The sequence below is a fragment of the Mus musculus genome, chromosome 1, assembly GCF_000001635.26.
Source record: "Mus musculus strain C57BL/6J chromosome 1, GRCm38.p6 C57BL/6J".
NCBI lineage: Eukaryota > Metazoa > Chordata > Mammalia > Rodentia > Muridae > Mus > Mus musculus.
In genome coordinates this window covers 139,499,963-139,524,030 of record NC_000067.6, presented here as the reverse complement: position 1 = coordinate 139,524,030, position 24,068 = coordinate 139,499,963, and the positions used below count along the sequence as shown (strand labels likewise).

The following is a 24,068-nucleotide window of genomic DNA, read 5'->3' as shown; positions in this document are numbered from 1 at the left end:
TCACATTAATAAAACTAAGTTAAATGGACAGTGCAACTCTGCTCTTCTTTTGCTGAGCCAGTCCTAATGTGGACACCATGTCATTATTTGAACATGTAAGTAGAACACTACACTATAATTTGATCATTTTCCTTGTAGGAAGTTAATTTCAAAAAGTTCTTTACACTTTGAAAAGTAGTCTTTTTCTTATTTTATAAGGTAACTCTTACACTATACCATTATATGTGCCTTCTCCCAGTGTGTTTGTCTCTGATATTAATACAAATATTTAATTAAAATTAACAGAAAATCTTAATTTTAATGAATATAATAAACACAAATGTGTTTTCCATACATACTCAAGGAAACAATATAGTCTGACAGCGATCGATTGAAAACAGGGGTGATTTGATGAATAAATCAAATTAAACAGGTGAAAGACAACAATAAAGATTAGATTAAATGTAAAATTAAGCAAACTAAAATAAGATACATTTGTGCTTTGATTGATAAATAAGGAAAGTATTGAGTACAATTTTATGCAAAAGTAAAGGCTCAGAACACTGAACTTAGTGGAGTCTTCCTAAAATTGTTTTATGCGAGATTCATATGTTAGAATATTCTTTATCTTTTTTCCATTTGTCTTCGGGTCCGTAATGCTTCCTGAAAGGACAGCCTCCTTGATGACAAAAAGGAGAGAAAAGGAAGAGAATGTAAAAGAATGCTAATAATAATCCAGTAGCTATTACAGTTTTAGTCATTAAACAATTCACGTGAGTTATGTATCAAATAGGAACCAACAAGAACAAGTAACCATGCTTAATAAACTACATTTCTGATTCCATTTGAAAAACATAATGTTTTTATTAATGTTGTTTACTATATTAATACCAGGTTTATATGTCTTTCCAATTATTTGCTTCATCCTTCCCCCATAGCTCGGAAAGGAGGATCCTAGTACCAAAGCTTTTAATATTATACAAAAATCTCCTACTACAATTTTATCATAATTAAGTATAAGAAGTATTTCTAGGCAAGGATCCTAGGCATGTTTATAGAGCATATAGAATACATTTTAAAGGTTGTTATTTTGTAAGTCCAGGAGTTAGTTCATCAACTGCAGCTGTACAGGTATTTCAAAAAATTTTGTTATATGTAAACGTAAGCCAAGTTATAAATATGATAAATGTGTTTTATTTCTTATTTTGAAGTATGAGTTAAATTTTGAACATTTAAATATTGTACATGCAAATGGATTTGTTCTCCAACTGTCAAAATGTCACAGATATCAAATGGTACACAGCAATTGGACTCCAGGAAACTCAAAAACTTCCAGTGTTTAGTTGAGTTTAATTAAGATATGAAGAAAATATGATTTTTCTCTCCAACAGACATAAAAACAGAGTAGTGTAAAACACAAGATTATAGAATTTATAAAATAGTGAATCTCTTGAATAACATCTGACAAAAACAAATTTTCAGTACGTTTTCTTACCTGTCTCTTGGAGTACACTTAGGGTATTTCAGCCTTCCCCTGTCACACTGCACCCGAAGTACAGACCCAGCAATAGATGTCTCACTTATATATGCATCTCTCTTACACATAAACTCAATATACTCTCCATGTAAAATGAGTGGTCTGTTGTCAAAATTCCATTTCAGCTGTAAATAATTCTTATCCATTTCAACAAATGATAATGTGCAAGGCTCTGGACAAACATAAGAAATTAAGAAGATAACTATATTGACACATCTTATACTAACAACACTTACAATGTTGTCTATATGGGATGAACTTAACATTCCAGAGAGAGGCAAGCATGTTAGAATTATTATTGAAATCAAGAATCATGCTCATTTCTAGTCCCAAAGGGAACCGGTGTGACATTCACTCCTGTGGTACTTGTCAAAGACGACATGGATAGTTATAAACATTCATTAAAATTGCTTATTCATAAAATTTAAATCAAGTGCCTGAGAGATGACTTTATCTCTGAATGATACAGTGCTATCTAACATGTGTAAGCCCCTGTCCTGTGTTCAGTTTCCCAGGAACCCCTAATACACATATTGTCCTCATTTGGTTCCTTGACTTAATTCATTTTCTGCAGCCAGTAGGACATATAATTTGCCACTAGTTAATTTTTAATATGCATAGTTGACTGTAAACACATTTCTTATGTTTCATTTAATTTCAAAAAGGTCAGAATTCTGACACCATGAAAAGTTTGCATCATTTATAATATTCCTATAAGTATTATATATAATATGTGCAAGATAAACCATTAATAACTATTAAGGTGGCGATGTAGAAACAACCCAGATTCCCAACACTAATGCAAATGCTCTGAGCTATCACAATCCAAAGCAGGTGACAGTTTTCTCTCTTTTAAATTTCCAGTTGAGGAGTATTAGATTGGATTTAATTGAAAATTGGGTTCTATTGTAAATGCTAACCAATGAAAGTATTAATGTCTTCCTTCAACTATGCATTAACATAAATCAGGACAAAAAACTAACTACATGTAATAATAGATAAGCATCTCTTATATTGCCCCGTGATAAAAATAGAATTTTGAAAATTTTCAAGAATCAAAATATTTAACCAGGCGGTGGTAGGGCACACCATTAATCACAACACTCAGGAGGCAGATGCAGGCAGATCTCTATGAGTTCAAGGCCAGCCAGGTCTGCAGAACTAGACAGCGCTACACAAAAGAAACCCTTTCTCGAATATACAACAAAAGCAAAGTATTTTCAAAATGGAGTTACAGGTGTCTCATTGGCCTCCTCAATGACGTAAGGCCAAGGAAATACCTCTAAAGTAGATTTAAATTTTCCAGAGTTGCTAATGTAGCATACCAACCATCATATATGTATATAGATACTTTTAAAGGATGTACTGAATATCCATAGATCAAATGCTATGAGAGGTCCTACAGGCAATGCACTAAATAAGACTGATTGGAAAGGGTGCTTAAAATTTTCAGGCTCTCTCTTAAATATTAATTTAATGAGGTCAAATTGAGTTGTAATTTAAATCAGTGTTGATGTGGAATAAAGTAGGAAACACCGATTACTAGATACTCATTCCATGAGTGATTTATTTAAAGCTCTGCTTGTATTGTTCATTGCCAAACATGACTTGCTACCTGGAAGAGAATGACCTGAAAAAAAAATATGAAATACAGTAGGCGATTGCCCTTAGCTGCCTGACCACAAAAGCCTTCTATAACATGTGTCTTTAAAAAGCAAAGCACTCAGGTTTGCTGCTGCTTATGCTTCCAAAAAATCCTGTGCTCTTGTCTGCTCACCCCACCTTTCAGTTTTAGAGTTATAAAAGAAGTTAGAACTGAAGTCTTTCAAGATACACCCTGGCTTCTGTCCACTGTGAATACATCTCCACTCTTCCACTCTTACTGGAGTCTGAGTGCTTCCTCCAGAGAGATATTTTCTTAAAGATTTATTTATTTATTATATGTAAGTACACTGTAGCTGTCTTCAGACACTCCAGAAGAGGGCGTCAGATCTCCTTACGGATGGTTGTGAGCCACCATGTGGTTTCTGGGATTTGAATTCAGGACCTTCAGAAGAGCAACCAGTGCTCTTAACTGCTGAGCCATCTCTCTAGCCCCAGAGTGATTTCTTAAAACAGTGTTGTTTTATAAAACATGAGGTTTTATTTAAATCTTATTCATAGATTTTCTGCATTCACCTATTACCAAGCTTATATCAGACCAAAAATTATACCAAGAACTAAAAGTATTAAAAAAAAAACTGATTAAAACTAAGAATACACTGTGGCATCTGAGAACCACCTGGCAAGCCAATGAGTGAAGCAACTAGGAAAACTTTGTTTGGTAAGCATGTGTATGCTGGGTATTCTCCTGTGTCAGACTCACAGGTCTGAGAGCAGAAGGAGAGGCTGGAGTTGGTAACTTAGAGGGCTAGGAAGATACCAAAGCAAGCTTGATCCTCTGCATTTATTGGTTTTGATGTATTCACATTTAGTAACTGTTGCAGAAGGATGTGCTGTGCTAGTTTGGCTAAAAACAACACTGCATATTTGGTATTTTTCACATATACCATTGTCGTTCTAGGAGAAGATATAAAAATCAAAGTCTCCACAAAGAACCATAAAAAGCAAGCATCTTCCTTTTCAATTTTAATTGGATCAAACCCAACTATCGCAATCCTAACTTTAGCTGGATGATGTAACAAGTATTCCATGGAATAAGATCTAAATTTGTTCACATATAACATTTAATACTCAATATATCACTATATAAATAATGAGACCAACCTACCTAACAAAATGTACCAACTTGTGAAATAGTAACATTACTGTTATCAGGTAACTAAATGCAGTGTTGTTAGATTTGAGGCCCATCCTACAGGCAAGAATACATGCCGAAAACAATAAGCCTGCTCAAAAACCTATAGCAGTGAATATCTCATAGTTGCAAAGGGGATCTAAATACTGTTTGTTAACTAAATTGATATAGCATCAAGCTGCATTCTAAATATTTCATATTAAAAAATAAATGCTACTCTCAGACTAAATCAGCCCATAAAGTCAAAGAATCCTATTTTTCCAGTGAATATTAATAACTAAAGACACTAATGCCTATGTGGTGTTGAGAATGGATAGATGAGTATTCAGTGTTAAGTAAGTCATTTATACCACACCCTATAAGACTTAGACAACATTGCAGAAAAGGGTGCAGAAACAGTATAGAACCTCAAAAGTAGAGAAAAGAGCTGCAAAAATATCATCTCATAGGCAAGACAGCTTTGCAACTACAAAGTCACAGCAGGTGCAGATGCCTGAACTGAGTACACAAGGAGTCCATCAACGGTGAGGACTGGGGGAAGAGGCTCTGTAATTCTGCCCCTCATGGCTACTGCTCCTTACTGATCCATTTAAAGAGGAAGGAAATGATTTCTTTCAGTTGTGTACTGACTGATGATTCCACCAGGTTTCAGTGGATAGTTCCAATGTAAGGGCCACACAGATGGCCCTGGTTAAACTAAATGAGCCACCAAACTAAAAGTCATGAATCTTGGAAAGGGACTTGCAGGGATGAGGGGATGATAGGACTGGAAGGGAGATAAGAAACAGTGGGAGGGACAGGCTAGTCATAATACAGCATATACATGCATGAAACTGTCAAATCACACACACACACAAATAAACTAGGGTTGTCAGACAAAGATGGTGGTAACAATATCATCTCCAGGCCTTAAACTATGTGCAGAATTTGTGGGCACAGCAGACTAATGCAGCCTGTGGATAAAAGAAACAAATGGAAAGTGTCCTATGGTCTTAAAGGAGAAATAAAAGAATGATCCACATCAGATCTCAGAAACAAAGGTGTGAAATAACCTCTGACAACAGTTAATGGAAAACAGATGAAAGTATAAGCGAACTCATAGATGGTGAGATCATAAAACAAAAGAGCTAATTTATCCATAAGAAACTTAAGAGAAAAAAAGAATATAAAGCAGGTAGTGTATCTATGAATGTGGTCAATATCAGCCACTGTGTGTGTGCTTTGAAATAAATCAAAAATCGCTTCTAAAAAATACATGTAAAATGGAAATCCAGAGGGTTGAAAAAAATCAAAATATAGAAAATTTTCTACTGGATAAGCTAGCCTCTCTCTCTCTCTCTCTTTCTCTCTCTCTCTCCCAAAATCCTACAAAACATGAATTAAAGACAAAAGGGTAGTGGGTAGGGATGTGGGGAGAAGCTGGTGGACCTGAGTGAGAGGAAGAAAGAAAATGATTAAAATGCATTGTTTGGAAAGAATGTAAATAAAAAATAAATTTCAAATGTTAGATCTATGAAGTGGGAAAGTGGGTCTCAAGACAGTTAAAAGAGCAAAGTATTTTATTGCTAAAGGAATTCTGTCTTTAAATTACATAGGGAAGCCATCAATATTTTAACTGCTTTGATTTGTATGCATCTAAGAAAAACACATCACCATACCAAAACAAATTGAAAGAATTAAAAAGAGAAAATAATTTAAATGTACAAAGAATTCACAGTATGTCTCTTAATAAATGATATTAAGACATATATCATGAACCCTTAGATTCTGAAATCCATTATGAAGTCATTCCTTTATGAAGTCATTCTTTTATGAAGTCATTCATTTATGATGTCATTTCTTTATGATGTCACTCCTTTATGAAGTGATTCCTTTACTCTCCAGGCCTCTGGGACACTTGTACATTGTCTTCTTCCACATGCTGTATTAGTGTGTTGTGCCCTCTATTCCATGTGTAGTTTAAGGTCTGGAGATATTATTAGCATTATTTTTGTCTGACAATCTTTTTTCATTTTTTAATGACTAATTCAGCTATTTGACAACTCCATGCACGTACATAATGTGTTCTAAACACTCTATATTATACTATAGTTTTAGTCACACTGAATAATAATTTCTCTATGACATTATAGTTTATTCATTTTAAAACCCAACATCAAATTCGAATGTAATACACAGTTTGTACTTAATAAACACTTGAAGAGTAAATGGACTATAGTTATTTGTAATACAAAGAGAAGAAAACCAGAAGTCTGTGGTTAAATAGGAGCATCAATAAAACAAGTAAAGAAAGCCAAATGTTATCTCAGTATGACCTCATCTCTCAATGGCAGAGTGAAAGAGGGGTGTTTAGCAGCACATACCTAGACACGATGGTGGTGTAGTCCACACTCCATCGACACAATAGACATTCTGGGACCCTTGTAGGAAATGATTATCAAAACACCGGTATTCTACTGAGGAGCCGTTTTCATAGGTGCGGGCTGCTGAACTAACAATATCTCCATTTCTTATCACTGGAGGAGATGCACACATCCCTTTAGATTCTGAAAAAGTGATTTTACAGAATATAACAATTGCTACAATGAACTTTCAGTTTTTGATGATTGCTACAGAAATAAAATGGAGATGTTTCACTGACTTAAAAGTATTAAGGCAATTAACTATTTCTCATATTGGATTAATTGACCAATAAATATTATACTATATAATGAATGATCATAGTTAGGATTTCATGTTGTAAAACCTGAATGCACATTGACAACTAGCAAGTTATTGACAATATTATTTAAATATTTTCCCTTTCCCTTCTAGTCAAACCAAAGATGAAAATGTATAAACATTTATTTGCCCTAAAGCCTATATGCCTTCCATATGTATAATCTCTCTATTCTCTTATTAAAAGAAACAGCCTGTAGATCTGGGGAATAGATAAAATCTCTCACACTCTACCCTAAACCCTTTCTTAAGACAAAGAATCCCAGCAAATCCTGAGTAACCTGAAGCTTTAGAGGGCTTCTGCATGGGGAAAATCAGCCCCTGACCGTCTGGGGTTATTTATGAAATCTGCCCATTTTCCCATCAGAATTACTCTTTCGGGGTAAATTGTCAGTATGACCCTCCTTTGTGAGCATGTATGCTGACTGGAAGCAGAGAACGGAATCCCTTCCGACTGTTATCAGAAGACCGCAGATACTAAGTGAGCAGCATGTCCAACCTTATTCCTTTACCTTTTCTAATGCACATGGGGTACCTCACATCGCCTCTATTGCACTGCGCAGATATCTCCGACAGTGGGATTGATGGTGACAAGTTATATCCCTGCTTACACACAAAATCTATTAGGTCTCCATGTAAAATCTTGCCCTCATATTTCCACTTCAACTGTATGTTATTCCTGTTCATGTGATCCACATCAATAGTGCAGGGCTCTGAAAAACAAAATGATCTTTGGAAGTCATCAATAATCTGACAAGTAAGCCCGGCAGTGGTGGCGCACGCCTTTGATCCAAGCATTCGGGAGGCAGAGGCAGGAGGATTTCTGAGTTCAAGGCCAGTCTGGTCTAGAGAGTGAGTTCCAGGACAGCTAGGGCTACACAGAGAAACCCTGTCTTAATAATAATAATAATAATAATAATAATAATAATAATCTGACAAGTATGTAATACATTTTTAATACATATTGTAGTAAGCACCAAAAGTAATAATATAGGTTTGACATTCATCATTATTAGAAATCACCCATCCATGTTAGATGAAGAAGTAATGTGTAGAGACACAGACAGGAACTGAGGCGTATTTTTATGCGGACCACAACATCAAGGGCTCACTTGGCTCCAAGTTTCAGCACATAGGCAAATTCAGGAACCCATGGGACAAAAGGAATCTCTTACTTTTGATAACTTTTTCCCTAGGGTGTGGATGCTTTCAGGTAATATCTGTGTTTACTAGTGATGATGCTGATGAGGAGTTTGGCCTCAGAGGTACTTATCTGGGAGCCCTTAGACAGGATGCAAGTTAAAGATGATTTGGGGTGAAGGTAACAGAGTTGCATCTTAGGAGGGACAGAAATAAGAAAGAACATTTTCACATGTCCCTTTTACATCTGCAGGAGACAGAGAGCATGCCACAGGAGAGGCATGGCCAGATCTCCTTTGTGAAGGCAACAGAGGGGAGAAGGAACTGGGCTTGCTTTCCCACCATAGCAGGGGCCCGTTACCGCTTTATCACAAGGTTCAGGCCACATAACTTGCTCAATCTTCTCTGAAAGCACAGACCCATGACAATATAAATCGTAAAATATATACTTCATGATGTCTAAATTAATTAATTACATATTTCTTATTGTCATGATATCATGGATTTAAACCAAATAGTTTTCAAAATCAAAATATTATTTCAAGTCATGAAACAGCAATGTTGAACATAATTGTTTCAATTAACTAATGACCATGAAACAGACAGTGCATTTAAATTAGAAATGTTTACAGAGAACCTGGCATTCATTGCACACCTTGCCATCAGAACTCATGGAGCTTATGCCGCAAACAGAAGCTCCCGTGGTAAATCATAAATAAAATAAATATACAAACTCTTGTGGTTTGTGACCACCTTACAGCTGCACTGTAAGTTAGAGAACAGAAGAGGGGAGTAGAGGAAGAGCTGCCATAAGGGCTGAAGGAAGGGAGTGTGCGCTTTTAAGTAAAATGATTCCAGTAAACCTAAGTGAGAAGCACACTTGGTAACAACAGTTTTTAAGGACCAGGCGTGGTGGCGCACGCCTTTAATCCCAGCACTTGGGAGGCAGAGGCAGGCGGATTTCCGAGTTCGAGGCCAGCCTGGTCTACAGAGTGAGGCTACACAGAGAAACCCTGTCTCGAAACAAACAAACAAAAACAGCTTGAATCTTGTCTTTTTCTGATAGGAGGGAACAATCAGTATAAAGGGTCATCTGGAGATAAAATCATGGCGAAGAAAGCAGTATGGCTGAAGCATTATGAGAACGAGGAGATGGGCAGGGAGAAGCTAGAGAGACTCAAATCTGAATACTGACTTAGATGGAAAACTGCGCCCCTTACACAGTTGTTTGAACCTGCGGTGGAAGAATACTGAGTGGAAGAGATAATGAGATGCTCAGGCTCTGGCGTGGTACCCTGCCAACAAAAGTGACCTTTGCTCGGCATATGCTTTGATTCATTACCGTCAGGTCACAATGTCTTATGGCAATTTTTCCAGAAACAGGATGGAATTCCTTTAAATCTTGTTATACCTTAGGAAGTTGTTTCACTGGTATTTTAATGTAGACTCTGTCCTCAGACTATATTTCAGTTCAATAAAATATCAGACACATCACCAAAAACCTAATATCAAAACATTTATCACAACATAATAGTAACAGAGAGATTGTAGTTGACGATGTATTTGATTTGATGGGTATAGCTTTCTCAGAATGACTTGAAGTATAAAAACCACAAAGGCTAAAATGCAAGGTGTCTGTGTTTTAAAACATTATAAATAAAAATAAAATCAAGAAAAAATATTTCTAATCTTATGTGATTTTTAAAGGTTAATAATACATTCTGTTTCTATAGCACACGTGAAAGTAGAAAATGAAAACAAACCTGTACACATTAGAAAATTCAAAACTGCCCAGGTTATACTTAAATAAAACAAAGTAAAATTACTGCAATGATTAGGTTAAAAATTATATGATAATTAAAATAGACAAAATTGACAGAGCTTAAGAAAACTGGGAGTCTTATAAACCAAAAGTATCTGAAAAATAATTCGATAATTAAGAAAAAATTAAAATTTCAAATGTTTGATCTAGAAATACCAAGTCAGGAAATCTGGGGGGAAAATTGTGCAAAAATAAAAATAGGAGAAAAATAGATGTAACTAACTTTTTAAAGAAAAAAATGAAATTTTAAGTACAAAATTATTTTGTTACAAAATGTATTAATTATTATATAAAATGTCAAACATTAAATATGTCAATGAAATGATTATTTGAATTGATTATGATATACAAACACTATGGAATACTATGCAGACATGAAAACATCAAACCTAAAATATAAAATGTAGATTTATACAATATTTTAAGTGGAGAAAGCATGTCCCCCACACAATATACAGCACATTTGCATTGTGTTCATGCTTGTGCATGACACTATTGTGGCGTGTAATGATCTAAGTTATCAAAGATAGTTCAAACGAGATTATGAGATGTAACAAAGGTGACCATTTGGGTGCAGAAGAAACTGGGACAAAGTCATTAGCAATGTTCATTGCAAGCTAAAGTAGTGAATACTACAGAGGAAACTTGCATGTAGGCACAACACTGCACACAAAGGAGCAGGTTAAATACTCATAATGTCATTGGGTTGTCCACTATGTCTAAAATTATCCAATTATATGATACTTATATGTCTTCACAATAAAATTAACGGCAAAAAATAATCTAGAGCTATACTAGGATGTAACAGGTCTCCTAATTAAATCAGAGAAAATGTATACATGTATAAATTCAATAATGTGTTCTCTTTCTTACCCAAGCAGACAGGTGGAGATGACCACGCTCCTTGTTCACAGCGAGATGTTTCCGACCCCTTCAATAAGTAATACTCATTGCATCGGTACTCCACAGAAGATCCTGTTGTGTAACTTGCCAGTAACCCATCAACAACCACACCGTTTGCTATGTCAGGAGGAGGCTTACAATTCTCAATATTTTCTAAGAAAGGGGATTGTTTAGAAATTTAATAAACCTACAACAATACAATGATACAGCTATCCAAAACATGGTATCTCAACATTTGTACTATCACTTGTGACAATTGTTTCTAAGCTAATCAAAATGGAAGTTTCAGCTTAAGTATTTTTTTAATGTATCTTGTTATTAATCAAGAACAAATTTGTGTAAGTTTCTTCTTTTCTTGATGGTAAAGCCAACAGTGATAAAGAGGTTCTCTTTTTTGGATTTTTTTTTATTGTATATTTTCTTTGTTTGCATTTCAAATGTTGTCTCCTCCCATCCAGGAAACCCCTATCGCCCTCTCCCTCCCCATGCTTCTATGAGGGTGCTCACCCACCCACCCATTTTCCCCTCCCCGCCCTGTCATTCCCCTATCAAGCCTTCACAGGACCAAGGGCCTCTCCTCCCATTGATGCTCTACAAAGCCATCCTCTGATACATATGCAACTGAAGCCATGGGTCCGTCCGTGTGTACTATTTGGTTGGTGGTTTAGACCCTGGAAGTTCTAGTAAGTTGATACTGTTGTTCTTCCTATGGGGTTGCAAACCCCTTCAGCTCCATAAGGAGGTTCTTTTTTTTTATTATTATTATTTTTATTTTTTAATTAGGTATTTTCCTCATTTACATTTTCAATGCTATCCCAAAGGTCCCCCATACCCACCCCCCCAATCCCCTACCCACCCACTCCCCCTTTTTGGCCCTGGCGTTCCCCTGTACTGGGGCATATAAAGTTTGCAAGTCCAATGGGCCTCTCTTTGCAGTGATGGCCGACTAGGCCATCTTTTGATACATATGCAGCTAAAGACAAGAGCTCCCGGGTACTGGTTAGTTCATATTGTTGTTCCACCTATAGGGTTGTAGTTCCCTATATCTCCTTGGGTAATTTCTCTAGCTCCTCCATTAGGGGCCGTGTGACCCATCCAATAGCTGACTGTGATCATCCACTTCTGTGTTTGCTAGGCCCCGGCATAGTCTCACAAGAGAGAGCTATAACTGGGTCCTTTCAGCGAAATCTTGCTAGTGTATGCAATGGTGTCAGCATTTGGAAGCTGATTATGGGATGGATCCCTGCATATGGCAGTCACTAGATGGTCCATCCATAAGGAGGTTCTTAAATGCCTAAAACGATCCAAAAATCATGGTCCAGACTAGCATTGTACTGAGCCTTACCCATTCCTATCTTCTTCCTTCTCCGTTCCTTTCATCTCGATTCTCAATTAACATATGGATGAAAACATATATTCTCTCCCACTTTTTCTTCCCCAGTTAATTTATTTAAGCTCTTTTGTTAGCTTTTGTTTTTTTCTCGTGTAATAAATATCTTAGATAAGCATGTGTGGGGAGCTTTTTTTTTTCTATATCTAATCAAAACAAAAAATGAAAAAGATTGTAGGAAGGTTGGCAACCAAGAGTGAGTAGAGCTCAAGATGCCCTTCCATAAAATATAACATGAAAGGCGCCTCTCAGAAGCTGTAAGGCGCAGAAGGGTGAGAGTCAAGATTCCAATCAGCAGGATTTCCCTGAGGTTTATGAGAGTGTGTCCTGTCCTGACTATAGTACACTGGGGAGGGGAAAGAGATTATACTCATGGCCTTCCACTAGCCAAGAATCCCTCTGCTTGCTTCTTTAATAAAACACATCTCACAGAAGTGTGGTCGCTAAAAGTTAGCATGAGGTTAACAAAACCTACATGCCACCCTAGAACTAAAGATGCTTTTGATTTTTTTAAATGAGTTTTTGAATAATGTTTTTGATTCTGAATTATTAATTTGCCCTAAATTCTATAGATGCATCTACATACTCAAAAATTGACACAGTATCTATGAGTCTCTAAATTTTGCAAGCATTAGTGTCTGTCCATGAATAGACAGACTGAAAACATGCAAGCAATATCTTAGGCTTAAATGTTAGAAACAGCCCACATACCAACACACTCAGGGGGCAGTGTCCATCGGCCACGATTGCAAGTTATCGTACTTGATCCTCTGAGACTGTAGCCCCCTCCACACCTGTATGTCACTTTATCCCCACTGTAGTAAATCTCAGAGTGTGGGTGTGCAACACCATTCTCAACGGAGGGTGGTTGCTCGCAGGCTACCTTCTCCTTTTCCTCTGTAAAGGTACAATTAAAGAAAGAAACCAACCATAGCATTTTAGGAGAGGCTTATTCAAGATAATAAAGTAGGGAGAGTAGTAGCATGGGAGGATTGTGAATGAGAGCAAGGACAACAATAAACATGTCTGGAAATGTCACAATAAAATTCACTATTAAATACACAAATTAAAATATTAATGAAAGCTAACTTTAAAAGATTTTACCAACCAATACATTTTGGAGGTTCTGTCCACTTCCCATTTTCACAGAGCAGTTCTTCTGAACCCTGAATCACAAAATTAAGTTCACATTCTATATGCACTCTTTCTCCGTGACGGTAAGTTGTTGAATGTGGTTGAATTTTAGAATTTAGAGGCACAGGTGGAGGAGGACATCGATTTCTTCTTCCTTATGTTAGAAAGAAAAAAACAAAAGCCCACCAGCCTATTTAGTCATAGAATATTTTTTTAAAAAAATGATAAAGGTTCATTAAAGATATTTATAGGGTTAAGCACCATCGACTGCAGAAACATCCGTGCCTGACTACTCTGATATAACATCCCTCTCCATGAGTTAGACCTGGCAATTGTTTCTTAAGGAAAAATGATGAATTAGCATGTGATTACGTTACATGATGAGTCACATAAGTTCAAAATGCCATTCTCACTGGAAGACTCTCTCCCAACTGGCTTTGAAGAATCAACCTGTTATGCTGTGGAAGTTCAAATGAAGGAGGCCAGAAGGCAAGGGTTAGAGAGCTACCTCGGCCAAAAGCCACAAGTACTGGCTCAGCAGCCTGCAGAGCACATAAAAACTGCCAACACCCACAATGTATGTGAAATATTACCGCCAGGCCAAACATTCAAGCTGGCACTGACAACAGCCAAACTGGAGCCATGCTGCACCCTTGATGTATAGAACCAGTAAAGCGATAATCTTGGGCCATTTTGAGTAGTTTACAGTTGCCTTCTTCTTTAGCCTAGATTCCTTACATAGTATAGATAAAGAAGCTAAAACTGTTCTCTTCCAATATTACAGCTCCAACTTACTTTTCTGGGGTCAACTACCCCTCCAATCCCCTTTACGATGACATTTATTATATTAGGGTCCAAATAAATAACTTCAGATAAGAGCCACTCCTCCAGATCTTTAGTCACCTATGTAATTATTTTGCCACATAAGTAAGTTTATTATGCTATCTCTAGGATTAGGATGAGGATATCTGGAGTAGGGAAGTATATTGTTCAACATACTGCTACACACAAGAACTATTAATTATAAAATTACAGGCATGTCTCCATGCTAACTTGGAGGGTGTTCAGAACAGTCAGTAAGTTGTCATGCTACTGATAGCTTGCTAGTGACCCCTCCTCCCATGCTGTTATTACAAGTCTATTTGGCTCAACTAGAAAGTTGGTAAACCTTCAAAGCCATCACTCACTGCTTACAGAGTTCTGATAGGTACAGACACTGTCATCCAGGTCCTGTCCAAACATCTTTCCTTCCTGCTGCCATCTATTTCAATTCTGCTTTTCTCTTTTACTTCCATGTCATTGGCCTGCCTGTCAAAAATAGCATTGTCTCCTGTATTACAGCAAAAATAATAGTTATTACACCTTCTGCCTCTCATCCCCCCACAAATCCCCAGATTTCCATTTATTTTTCAGACTCAGTTCAAATATTATCTGTCATGTCTATGAATATGGAAGTGGGAATTCTCTCACACTATACTAATCAAAATCTGGAATGTTTACTCACACATTTGTCCTTGAGAGTTTCCTCTGCCACATGAGACATCTCTATGCTGTGATTTGACATCTTCGGCATATAGTCATGGCTCCCCTTTGAACACAGCCAGTGCTAGAAATCCAACCTTACCTATTACATACCTGGACTGTGCTTACTACCTGGCTGACCTCATTTTCCGTTTTCCCTTCAGGTTAGTAGTCTGCCGTGCATGCTTCTCACTCCGTAATTTGGAAGATGCACTTTTCACATCAAGAAATATATGGCCAATTAAGAAAGTATCTCACCCAGATAGATTGAAAATGTATAACAGGGGTTTTAAAATATTAAACATAGGGTTATAGAGGTGGTGAGATTGATAAAATTGCTTTCCTTGTAAACAGGGACACCTAACTACAATCTATAGCATCGCTGTAAAAGCCAGACGCAGTGGCAGGTGCCTGTAATCTAGCACTTGGGAGGTAGGATGGAGGTAAGCTGATGCTCATTAAATAAGCAGACCAGCCAATTCAATAAGCTCTGGTTCAATGAGAAGACATCTGTCAAAAACTAAGGAGAGGAACCGAGGGCAACACCTGTCATGAACCTCTAGCATCCACATGTACAGGTGTTCATGCACTCACATGAACATATGCACACATTACATACATATATACTCAGATATATGCATGTTAAACATAACAGATAATACTATACAAATGCATACAAAACGAAGCTCAGTTTCTTCAGAGAGAATAATTCATTGAGTTGATATATAATAAGTAAAATAGTTCTGGAATTAGAATTAGATATGATCATTTAGAAATCATGGAGAACAAAGCTATTTCTTAAGCATGAAATTTTTAAAAGTTACCTTCACATATGGGAGATTCTGGATACCAGCCAAAGTTATAGCACTGAATTAAATCAGATCCACTTAGATAATAATTTTCATGACAGAAAAATTGAACTACATCTCCTTCTTCATATGTTTGCTTTACAGGATGAAAATAGCCATTTTCTATTAATCTCAAAGAAGAGCACATTAATTCTAAAAATGAAGAAATAGATAAAAATAAGGAAACATTTAATTTTTTTCTAGTAGAACAATTCACTATATATAATCCATACTTGGAATAGATATTAAAACATTTGCTATGTTGTTCTATAAACTTACTAATATATTTTGTCTTGCTAAAAACCAGCAGTTCTAATTGAATTTAATTCCAACTAGCTAAAATGAGATTCTTCTAGATTCTGCTTAGAGAGCTTAAAATGACAAAAGTCTACTGTTAACTAAATTCCAACCAAAAGCAAAACTAAAAGACACGGAATGTTACTGGCAGAGCAATCTATATGCCATGAACCTCTGCAGTGAGAAAGTTCTTACTGTTGCACTGTGGTGTGAGGGACCAGCCATTAGCCTGGCACTCTGCTTCCCCAGTCTGCTTCCCTGTAGTGGTGTAGTAGCCTGCAGTGCATGTGTAAGCCACTATGTCCTTCACTTTGAATGTTCTCTGCGTCGTGGAGTAATTTCCATGTTCCAACTCAGGGGCCAAACATGTCTCTGAAAAAGTTAAACATTCATTTTATGAACATTGATAAGCTTTGCCAAGACCCTAGACTATTAGAAAGGGGTCATAAAATGTATCCCATTGAATGTTTATTATAATATAGCAGTTGGCAAAACGCAACGGTTGTAAAATTGAAAGGACCACTTTGCCTTTGCGTCGGTGGCTTCCTTGCCATAGGTCTCTATCAGTCTTCTACTTTGAAATATTGGCCCATTGTACTTGACCAAAGGCCTCATTTCAAATGAAGTCTTGTGATGTAATACTTTTATTAAGTGTCATCGGTGTATTTGTAGAATTTAAACAACTTATACTGATACACAGTCTACCAGTAAAAAAAATACTTGCATAAATTACGCAGAAAAGCCTAGTAAGGGTCTCTCACTTTGAGCACTTTAGCTCTTTCTAGTTAGTCCAAAGTAAGATATGATGAGGCAGGGGACTTGCTGAAGTTGAGAACCCATAGATTAAGAAAACACAAGCATTTTTAAAACAGCCAAAGACTGTCATCTTCTCACACAGGAGAGACTGAGTAGAAAATAAATTATACAAAATAAAGCTGCCTGTCAAGCATTAACCTCATCGCTGACTACACTGCTGCATTCCTGTGTGTGTACCTTGTTCTTTCCTGCAGGACGGTTGAGAAGACCACCCTGCAGAAAGACAGTGGACCACCTCCTCGTCCTTTCCCCCAGTGGTTTTGTATCCTGAAGAGCAACCGTAGCTCATCCTCTCTTGAAGTTTGTACAGTACTTTGTCATTGGAGACGTAGCCATTCCTTAGGTCAGGCTTCAGACATTTCTCTGTATTGTAAAGGTAAATGTGCTTTGTTTCACGATGAAATTACCATGTCTGTCTGTTTCATAGTAAAATTCACATTATGTACTTCACTAAACTGTTTTTGCATCTACAAATTTTAGTTTCCTTAGACACTCCTACTCTTCCCACATCTTTTAGCTTTTCACTAGTTGCCAGTAATCACAAAAAAGCCAATTTCTTCTTATCCTATTGACATATTATTCCATTGTTTTATAATGTAATCAAAGACATCCTTAACAAATCATTAAATAATACTAAAGTAACTTACTGTAAAACCTTCATTCATTCATTATCCTAGAAAATATTTTGGGATCCAAGAGTCAGTGTATATGGACATACATAAGCGCCTGAAACCCTTGGAGTCTACAATCAAGTTTTTGATAAATATGTGCAACAGTAAGGTACCCATAAGAAAATAACCTTCACATTATAATTCTTATAAGCTATATTATTGGAACTTTTTGAGAAAGCCATCTAGAAGGGTTTAGAAATTTGCCCAATATGTTTATATTATCACAAAAACATTTAGTACTAGCTGTGTGGCACTCTTATGTCAAAGTCCCTACTTCATTTTGTGCATAAGAAACAGACTTAAAAAGTATACAGAAGAGCCAGGCATGGTGGCACACACCTTTAATCCCAGCACTCAGGAGGCAGAGGCAGGCGGATTTCTGAGTTTGAGGCCAGCCTAGCCTACAAAGTGAGTTCCAGGACAGCCAGGGCTATAAAAACAAAACAAAACAAAACAAACAAAGAAAAAAGTGTACAGAATTCCCAAGATTCAATCCATAGAACTCAAGGTTAACAAACCAAAGGGCCCAAGTGAAGATGCCTAATCCTACTTGGGAGGAAGAAGAAAGAAGAAAGCAATCACATGATGGGGGAGGGATGGAGGGACTTAGGTGGGAAATGGAATAGGGAGCAGAAAAGGGGGATATAATCAGGTATTGGTGGGGGAAGAATAGGACTGAAGTCCTGAAGGCCAGCAGAAAGAATTGAAACAGGCAACCTCAGGAGACAAGGAGGTGGGGTGGCCCTCTAGAATGCACCAGAGAACTGAGAGGTCTGAGACTTTCTCAAAGGAAGTCCCTACTTCATTTTGTGCATAAGAAACATAGATGAAATGCTCTAGTGGGGAGAGGGAACTTGTAGACTTCACCTCCAGCAGAAAGACAGGGCATCAAGTGGAGGGATGGGATTGCCATCCCACAGTCAAAAACTATGACCCAGAAATGCTCCCGTCTGAAAGAACTGCAGGGACAAAAATGGAGAAGAGCCTGAGGAAAAGGAGGTCCAGTAACAGACCCAAATTGAGATCCATCTCAGGGGGAGGCCTCAGGGGCTGACACAATTACTGAGGCTATGGTGTACTTACAAACAGGGGCCTATCATGAGTGCTCTCTGAAAGACCCAACAAGCAGCTGAAAGAGTCAAATGCAGATACTTACCCAACCAATGGACAGAAGCTGCTGACCCATGTGGTTGAATTAAGGGAAAGCTGGAAGAAGCTGAGGAGGAGGGCAACTCCATAGGAAGACCAGCAATCTCAACTAACCTGGACTCCCCCGAGATCTCTCAGACACTGAGCCACCAACCAGGCAGTATCCAGCAGGTGATATGAGGCCCCCAACACATATACAGCAGAGGACTGCTGGGTCTGGACTCAGTCAGAGAAGATGCATCTAACCCTCAAGAGACTTGGGGCTCCAGGGAGTGGGGAGGTCTGGTGGGGTGAGGGGGAAATGGTGACATCCTCTTGGAAACCGTGGTGAGCGGAGGAAGTATGAGATGTGGAACAAAGAGTAGACCAGGAGAGGGATAAAGTCTGGACTATTAAAAAATAATAAAGAATTTTTAAAAAGAAAAAGAAAAGAAACAGGCTAGGAATTTTCATGTCACTTTCACAAGGATGGAGATGAGACCACACGCAGTCAGCTGACTGCAGAGGTTCTGTCTTAATGATTATGCTCCCGTGCCAATCGCTGCAATTTTCTGTCTCTTAAGATAGTAAATTCAAGGAACATGACTTCTTTCTATGATGTTATAATGACATTTATAACTCTGTTATAAGTTACTCTGGTCTGTCCTGAAATCACAGAATGAATGGTTATCTTATGCAGTTCTGTTTACTAGGTATATAAGCCACAACTACTACCATGCCAAAATGCCTCTTCCAAATAGAAAGAACTTAATAGAAGCCCCTTACTCTAGAAAACAGGAATTCAGGGCACTCAAGACACTTCACATAAGTAGAGGGAAGCCACCTGCAGCTTTCAGTGGGTAGGAGAAAGAAAAGTGGCCACACAAATGAGTGACAAATATACACAAATAAACATTAGGAAGGCTCATTCTGTAAAAATAAGAATCTCTTATTCTGTACATTTTTAGCTACTTAGGTGTACTTTTTTGTTTGTTTGTTTTTGTTTTGTTTTTCGAGACAGGGTTTCTCTGTATAGCCCCCTGGCTGTCCTGGAACTCACTTTGTAGACCACACTGGCCTCGAACTCAGAAATCCACCTGCCTCTGCCTCCCAAGTGCTGGGATTAAAGGCGTGCGCCACCACCGCCCGGCTTACGTGTACATTTTTGGTATTTCTTCCCAAGTGCTATTAAAACCAAATAAAACGACTTATTGTTAATAGCAGCTCATTTACAGAATTTTATGTAGGGTATTTTATAACCATACTTTTCTTGTTATTTATGTATATAAAGTTTAATCAGTGATCATATTTAATATAAATAAACATTCTTTTCTCGGGAACGAGTGCTGACAGCACGCACTGACTTACTGTAGCACCTTGGGTTTGGAGACCAGCCTTCTGCTGTGCACCTGATTTGCTCTTCTTGCTTCCCACTTTCGGTTGCATAGCCAGCCAAACAGAAGAATGATAGTTTTTTGTCTACGCTCATGGGGAAGTAAAAGCTTTTAAACGTATAATAATATTGGGCAATCCTTCCATTTTCCACGGTAGGAAAATCACACTGTTTCTCTGAAATGAGGAAAACTCAAGCTGAAAACAGAAAAACATTCAAAAACCCATAAAACTCATGAGGAAACAACATTTCTAAAAGGTTGAGGGGGTTTTGTTGCTTTTTTTGTTTTGGTTTTGGTTTTTGGTTTTGTTTGTTTTTGTTTTTTGTTTCGGCAGATCTTTCAGTTTGCACTTACTTTCATAACCTAAGTTTAGAAGTGATACTGTCTCAGTCTAAATATCTAATATAATGCCCACTGCTCTTTATATAAACTGGCAATTCGGAACAGCTGTGTTACTCAGAGTAACTGACCGGTGACTTCTTGGAAGCTTGTCCTTGCTTTGTAGAACACTCTCATAGATACACCATGTCATCCCACATGCAATTTTAACACTTCTGAAAGTTACACTGGTAAGAGTAAAAATAAAAATGAATGCTTACTTTGCTTTAATAATAGGGTTTATTTAATCTAATATGTTAAAGTGTTCTATATTCTTTGTTCACACTTTTTAAATCCAGCAGGCCTTCCATTCACAGATCAGCTCTGCTTGGATCAACTGTTTCAGTGCTCAGTAACCATGCAGTTGATACTCTGTATTGGCAGGGAGTTGACTCCAAGGCTCCCCATAGATGCCAAAACCCATGGATGATCAAATCTTTTACATTCAGCGATTAAAATTTTGCATATAGCTTACACACCTCCACTAGTTTAGACTAGTGGTTCACAACCTTCCTAATACTGTGACCCTTTCATACATACAGTTAATGTTGTTATGATCCCTTTACCATAAAATTATTTTGTTACTTCCTAAGTATAGTTTTGCTACTGTCGTGAATCATAATGTAAATATTTGATATACAGGACATCCGATACATGACTCCAAAGGGGTCATAGCTCACAGGTTGTGAACCACTAGTTTAGACAATCTTCCAATAGAGTGGGCTTGATAGACGCCTATAATTTCAAATCATTTTCAAAAGGGTAATAATGAATGAAAGAACCTAGTTGCATATAAGCCATGTGACTTGTTTGAGGAGGCAAAGTGTCCCATGGTAATGAAGTCAGAATGGTTACCTCCATGTTCTGCTGCCTTAGAAAGAAAATAATGATAATGTCAGCCAGAGCTGAGAAAAACAAGACAAAATTATAGTCACCACACCATTGTCAGCATCTAGTGAAACACACACAGTCAAGTTCCCAAACATTCTAGTATTTCCCATGCATAATCACACGTTTACCATGGTAAGACCCAAAGTAGCTGCTATGGAGGACAGTGATGGCCACAAGGGCCACTGCTCTGGAAAGAAGAGACAACACCAACCAATGGGCTCACTGTCCTGGCTGATACATCAAATCTGTAGTGTTGATATCTCTGGACAATTTGATTTATAGCATTATTTTGACAGACTCATATCTCTCACTGTCTCCCAATATCCCTGTTTCTATAATCAACAATATTGGCATCAAAATAATCCCTATGTAATAACTCCAAAGAAAATAGAATCATGAGGAGAAACCTTGCTAGTGATTTTGTTCTTTTTCAAATTTCCCACATTATATTCTCTCCTCTTAAAAAGAGGAGAGAACTAAACTTATGCAAGTGTTACTATTATGCATAGATCCTTGCCTAAAATTATAATTAAGGCAAATATGTGACTTTCAAATTGACCAGATTACCAGCATTATCAGCATTAATTTGGCGAATAACTAATAAACCAGAAAACACTTTAAAGTAGTTAGACCCTGGCTCCCCGTGCTCCCAAATCTAGAGAAATAAAGGATTCCAAAGAAACATTATCAAGATGTTTAAACAAGTTACTTTTATGTAAAGCATGCATTACAAAACTGGCATGTGAAAGTGAAATATTAGGTCAAAATTCAAGAACTATGATACTTAGATGACACTTAGACTCTCTCTTCTCTATATGTATTTTAGAGAATAAAGAGTAATAAAAGAATTTTACCTTCTGCATAGAGTTCTCCTGAGAGGATTAATAAAAGAATAAATGGCAAGTGTCTCAGCGTCATCATCAGTGTGTCTCATGAAGATTTTTACAGCTCTAAAGCACCCAGGATCTCATTACTAAATACTCAATACTTCTCTTGACAAAACAAGTTAATAATTACAATGTCTGTCTAAGTACCTTTGGAACGAGGTAACATTTTACTTAAACTAGTCTCAAATAATTGAAAATATTGTGCCAGTATTAGCTGACAATAATTTTCTGAGTTTAATAAGAACATATGAGGCAACATAGGCAAAAAAATGACAGCAGCATAAATAATGAATACAGGCCAAATACGGAAGGGTATATTTCAAGTCAGAGTCACAACTATTTATTCCTAGGGCAAAGTCTACCTGCTCGCTGCTGTTTACAAGCTTTGAACTGAGCAAAGATGAACTTAGAGAGCATGAGGCAGTGGACACTTGATATGAAAATACATTGTTTGGCCTGTAGTCTCCCAAATTATAAATGATCTTCTCTTAAAGTATGACAGCAAATTATAAAAGCAGTAAGGCACAATATGTGCTGTATTTGGGTATTACAGTATTACTCACTTATGAGAAAGTTTTGAATGACCACTATGGACAAGTTATAAAGACCCTGTCTCCACAGCCTAAACACTTTCCTGACCTAGCCAACTCAGTCAGTCTTCAAGGTCTCAAGTGAGGGAGAGAGGATTGAAAAAGAAAAACAGCTAGACAAAATTATAGCGCGACTCCAACCTGTACTGAGGCTGAGGCAGGTTTATTTTTCTCCAGCCTGCTTTTATACCTTTCTAGCAACATTCAAAAAACATGGTCGGTTCTTAGATCAAAGACAAAGTAATCAAGCAAAGTAGTAAACAAGGAGATCACACAAGAAAGCAGTCAAGCAAAGTAGTAAGCAAAGAGATCACACAAGATAATAATTAAGTAAAGCCCCACGGTCCGTGTTTCTAATATTCTTATCTGAGCCTACTTCTTGTCCCAGCCCAGTGACAAATGTCAAGTTCTTAGAAGCTGCACCAAAAGCTCTCAACTCTTTTCACCTAGGCTTCACCTCTGAAAACTATTGTGTTACAGAACTTTGGGTCCTACATGTGATTATTCGGAATATATATTCAAAGCATAGCAGTGCCCAGTATTAAACTGCTGCCCCAACCTTCTGGTCTTTGCTGTGGTATATTGATTAGGTTCCTTATTTAACATATCTTTGTATCTCAAGAGCAAGTCCTAGTTGGTGGTATACACTCCATTCAGTGCTCTCCTGCGTTTACTAATTTCCTGTTTGTGCTGGTGTCTGTTCATCAGGAATAGCCTTGTCCGGCTTTGGTATCCTGTGATGCTGGCTTTACTGAAGGAGTCTGGAAACTTCTTTGCTTCTTTCTGGACACAATGAAAGCAAGGTGGTTCTAGTTGATCTCAAAATATTTGGGAGAAACCGCCATCTAGAAAAGGTCTTTAGATTTTCTGTTCTTAATTTCTTGTTCAGTTTAAGTCTGTTCTAATTTGTCTAATTTTTGTTTTGTTTTGTTTTTTTCTGATTCAGTCTTGACAGGTATTTTAGTTCTTTGTGTCTTCGCTATGACTGATTCTCAGCACTCAAAGAAAATGTGTTTCTTAAGTTCACAGTTCTGAAAGCCCAAAGGCACTGCTATTTTGATTTAAATTTTGTTTCTCTCCTTCACTCACACTTCCTCTCCACTGAGAAACATTTGAATGGAATGTTTTTGCTTCCCTCTTTATCAGCCTGTTCCTATCTTTAAAACAATGTTAGACAATAGGCAGGATAGTTGTCTTTTTTTTTTTAAATACATTTGTAGTGGTTTG

General features: G+C 37.3%; 1 protein-coding gene across 3 annotated transcripts; it reads right to left on the bottom strand.

Moving 5' to 3' along the window:
• Positions 1 to 272: 272 nt before the first annotated feature.
• F13b (coagulation factor XIII, beta subunit) lies at positions 273 to 22,484 on the bottom strand. 3 transcript variants are annotated; one of them, XM_006529132.4, is made up of 12 exons: positions 22,219 to 22,475; positions 20,070 to 20,291; positions 17,080 to 17,265; positions 16,282 to 16,458; positions 15,766 to 15,942; positions 13,395 to 13,574; positions 12,998 to 13,183; positions 10,867 to 11,049; positions 7,544 to 7,744; positions 6,677 to 6,859; positions 1,475 to 1,688; positions 273 to 658 (listed from the first exon to the last, which is right to left on the bottom strand). In XM_006529132.4, exons 2-12 carry the CDS (start codon positions 20,188 to 20,190, stop codon positions 604 to 606), a joined length of 1,863 nt encoding a protein of 620 aa, XP_006529195.1. In that variant the 5' UTR covers positions 20,191 to 20,291; positions 22,219 to 22,475; the 3' UTR covers positions 273 to 603. The 3 variants fall into 3 exon arrangements, with proteins under 3 accessions (XP_006529195.1, XP_006529196.1, NP_112441.2); NM_031164.2 differs by having other exon boundaries at positions 275 to 658; positions 20,070 to 20,270; positions 22,219 to 22,324; XM_006529133.3 differs by lacking the exon at positions 17,080 to 17,265 and having other exon boundaries at positions 20,070 to 20,270; positions 22,219 to 22,484.
• Positions 22,485 to 24,068: the final 1,584 nt, after the last annotated feature.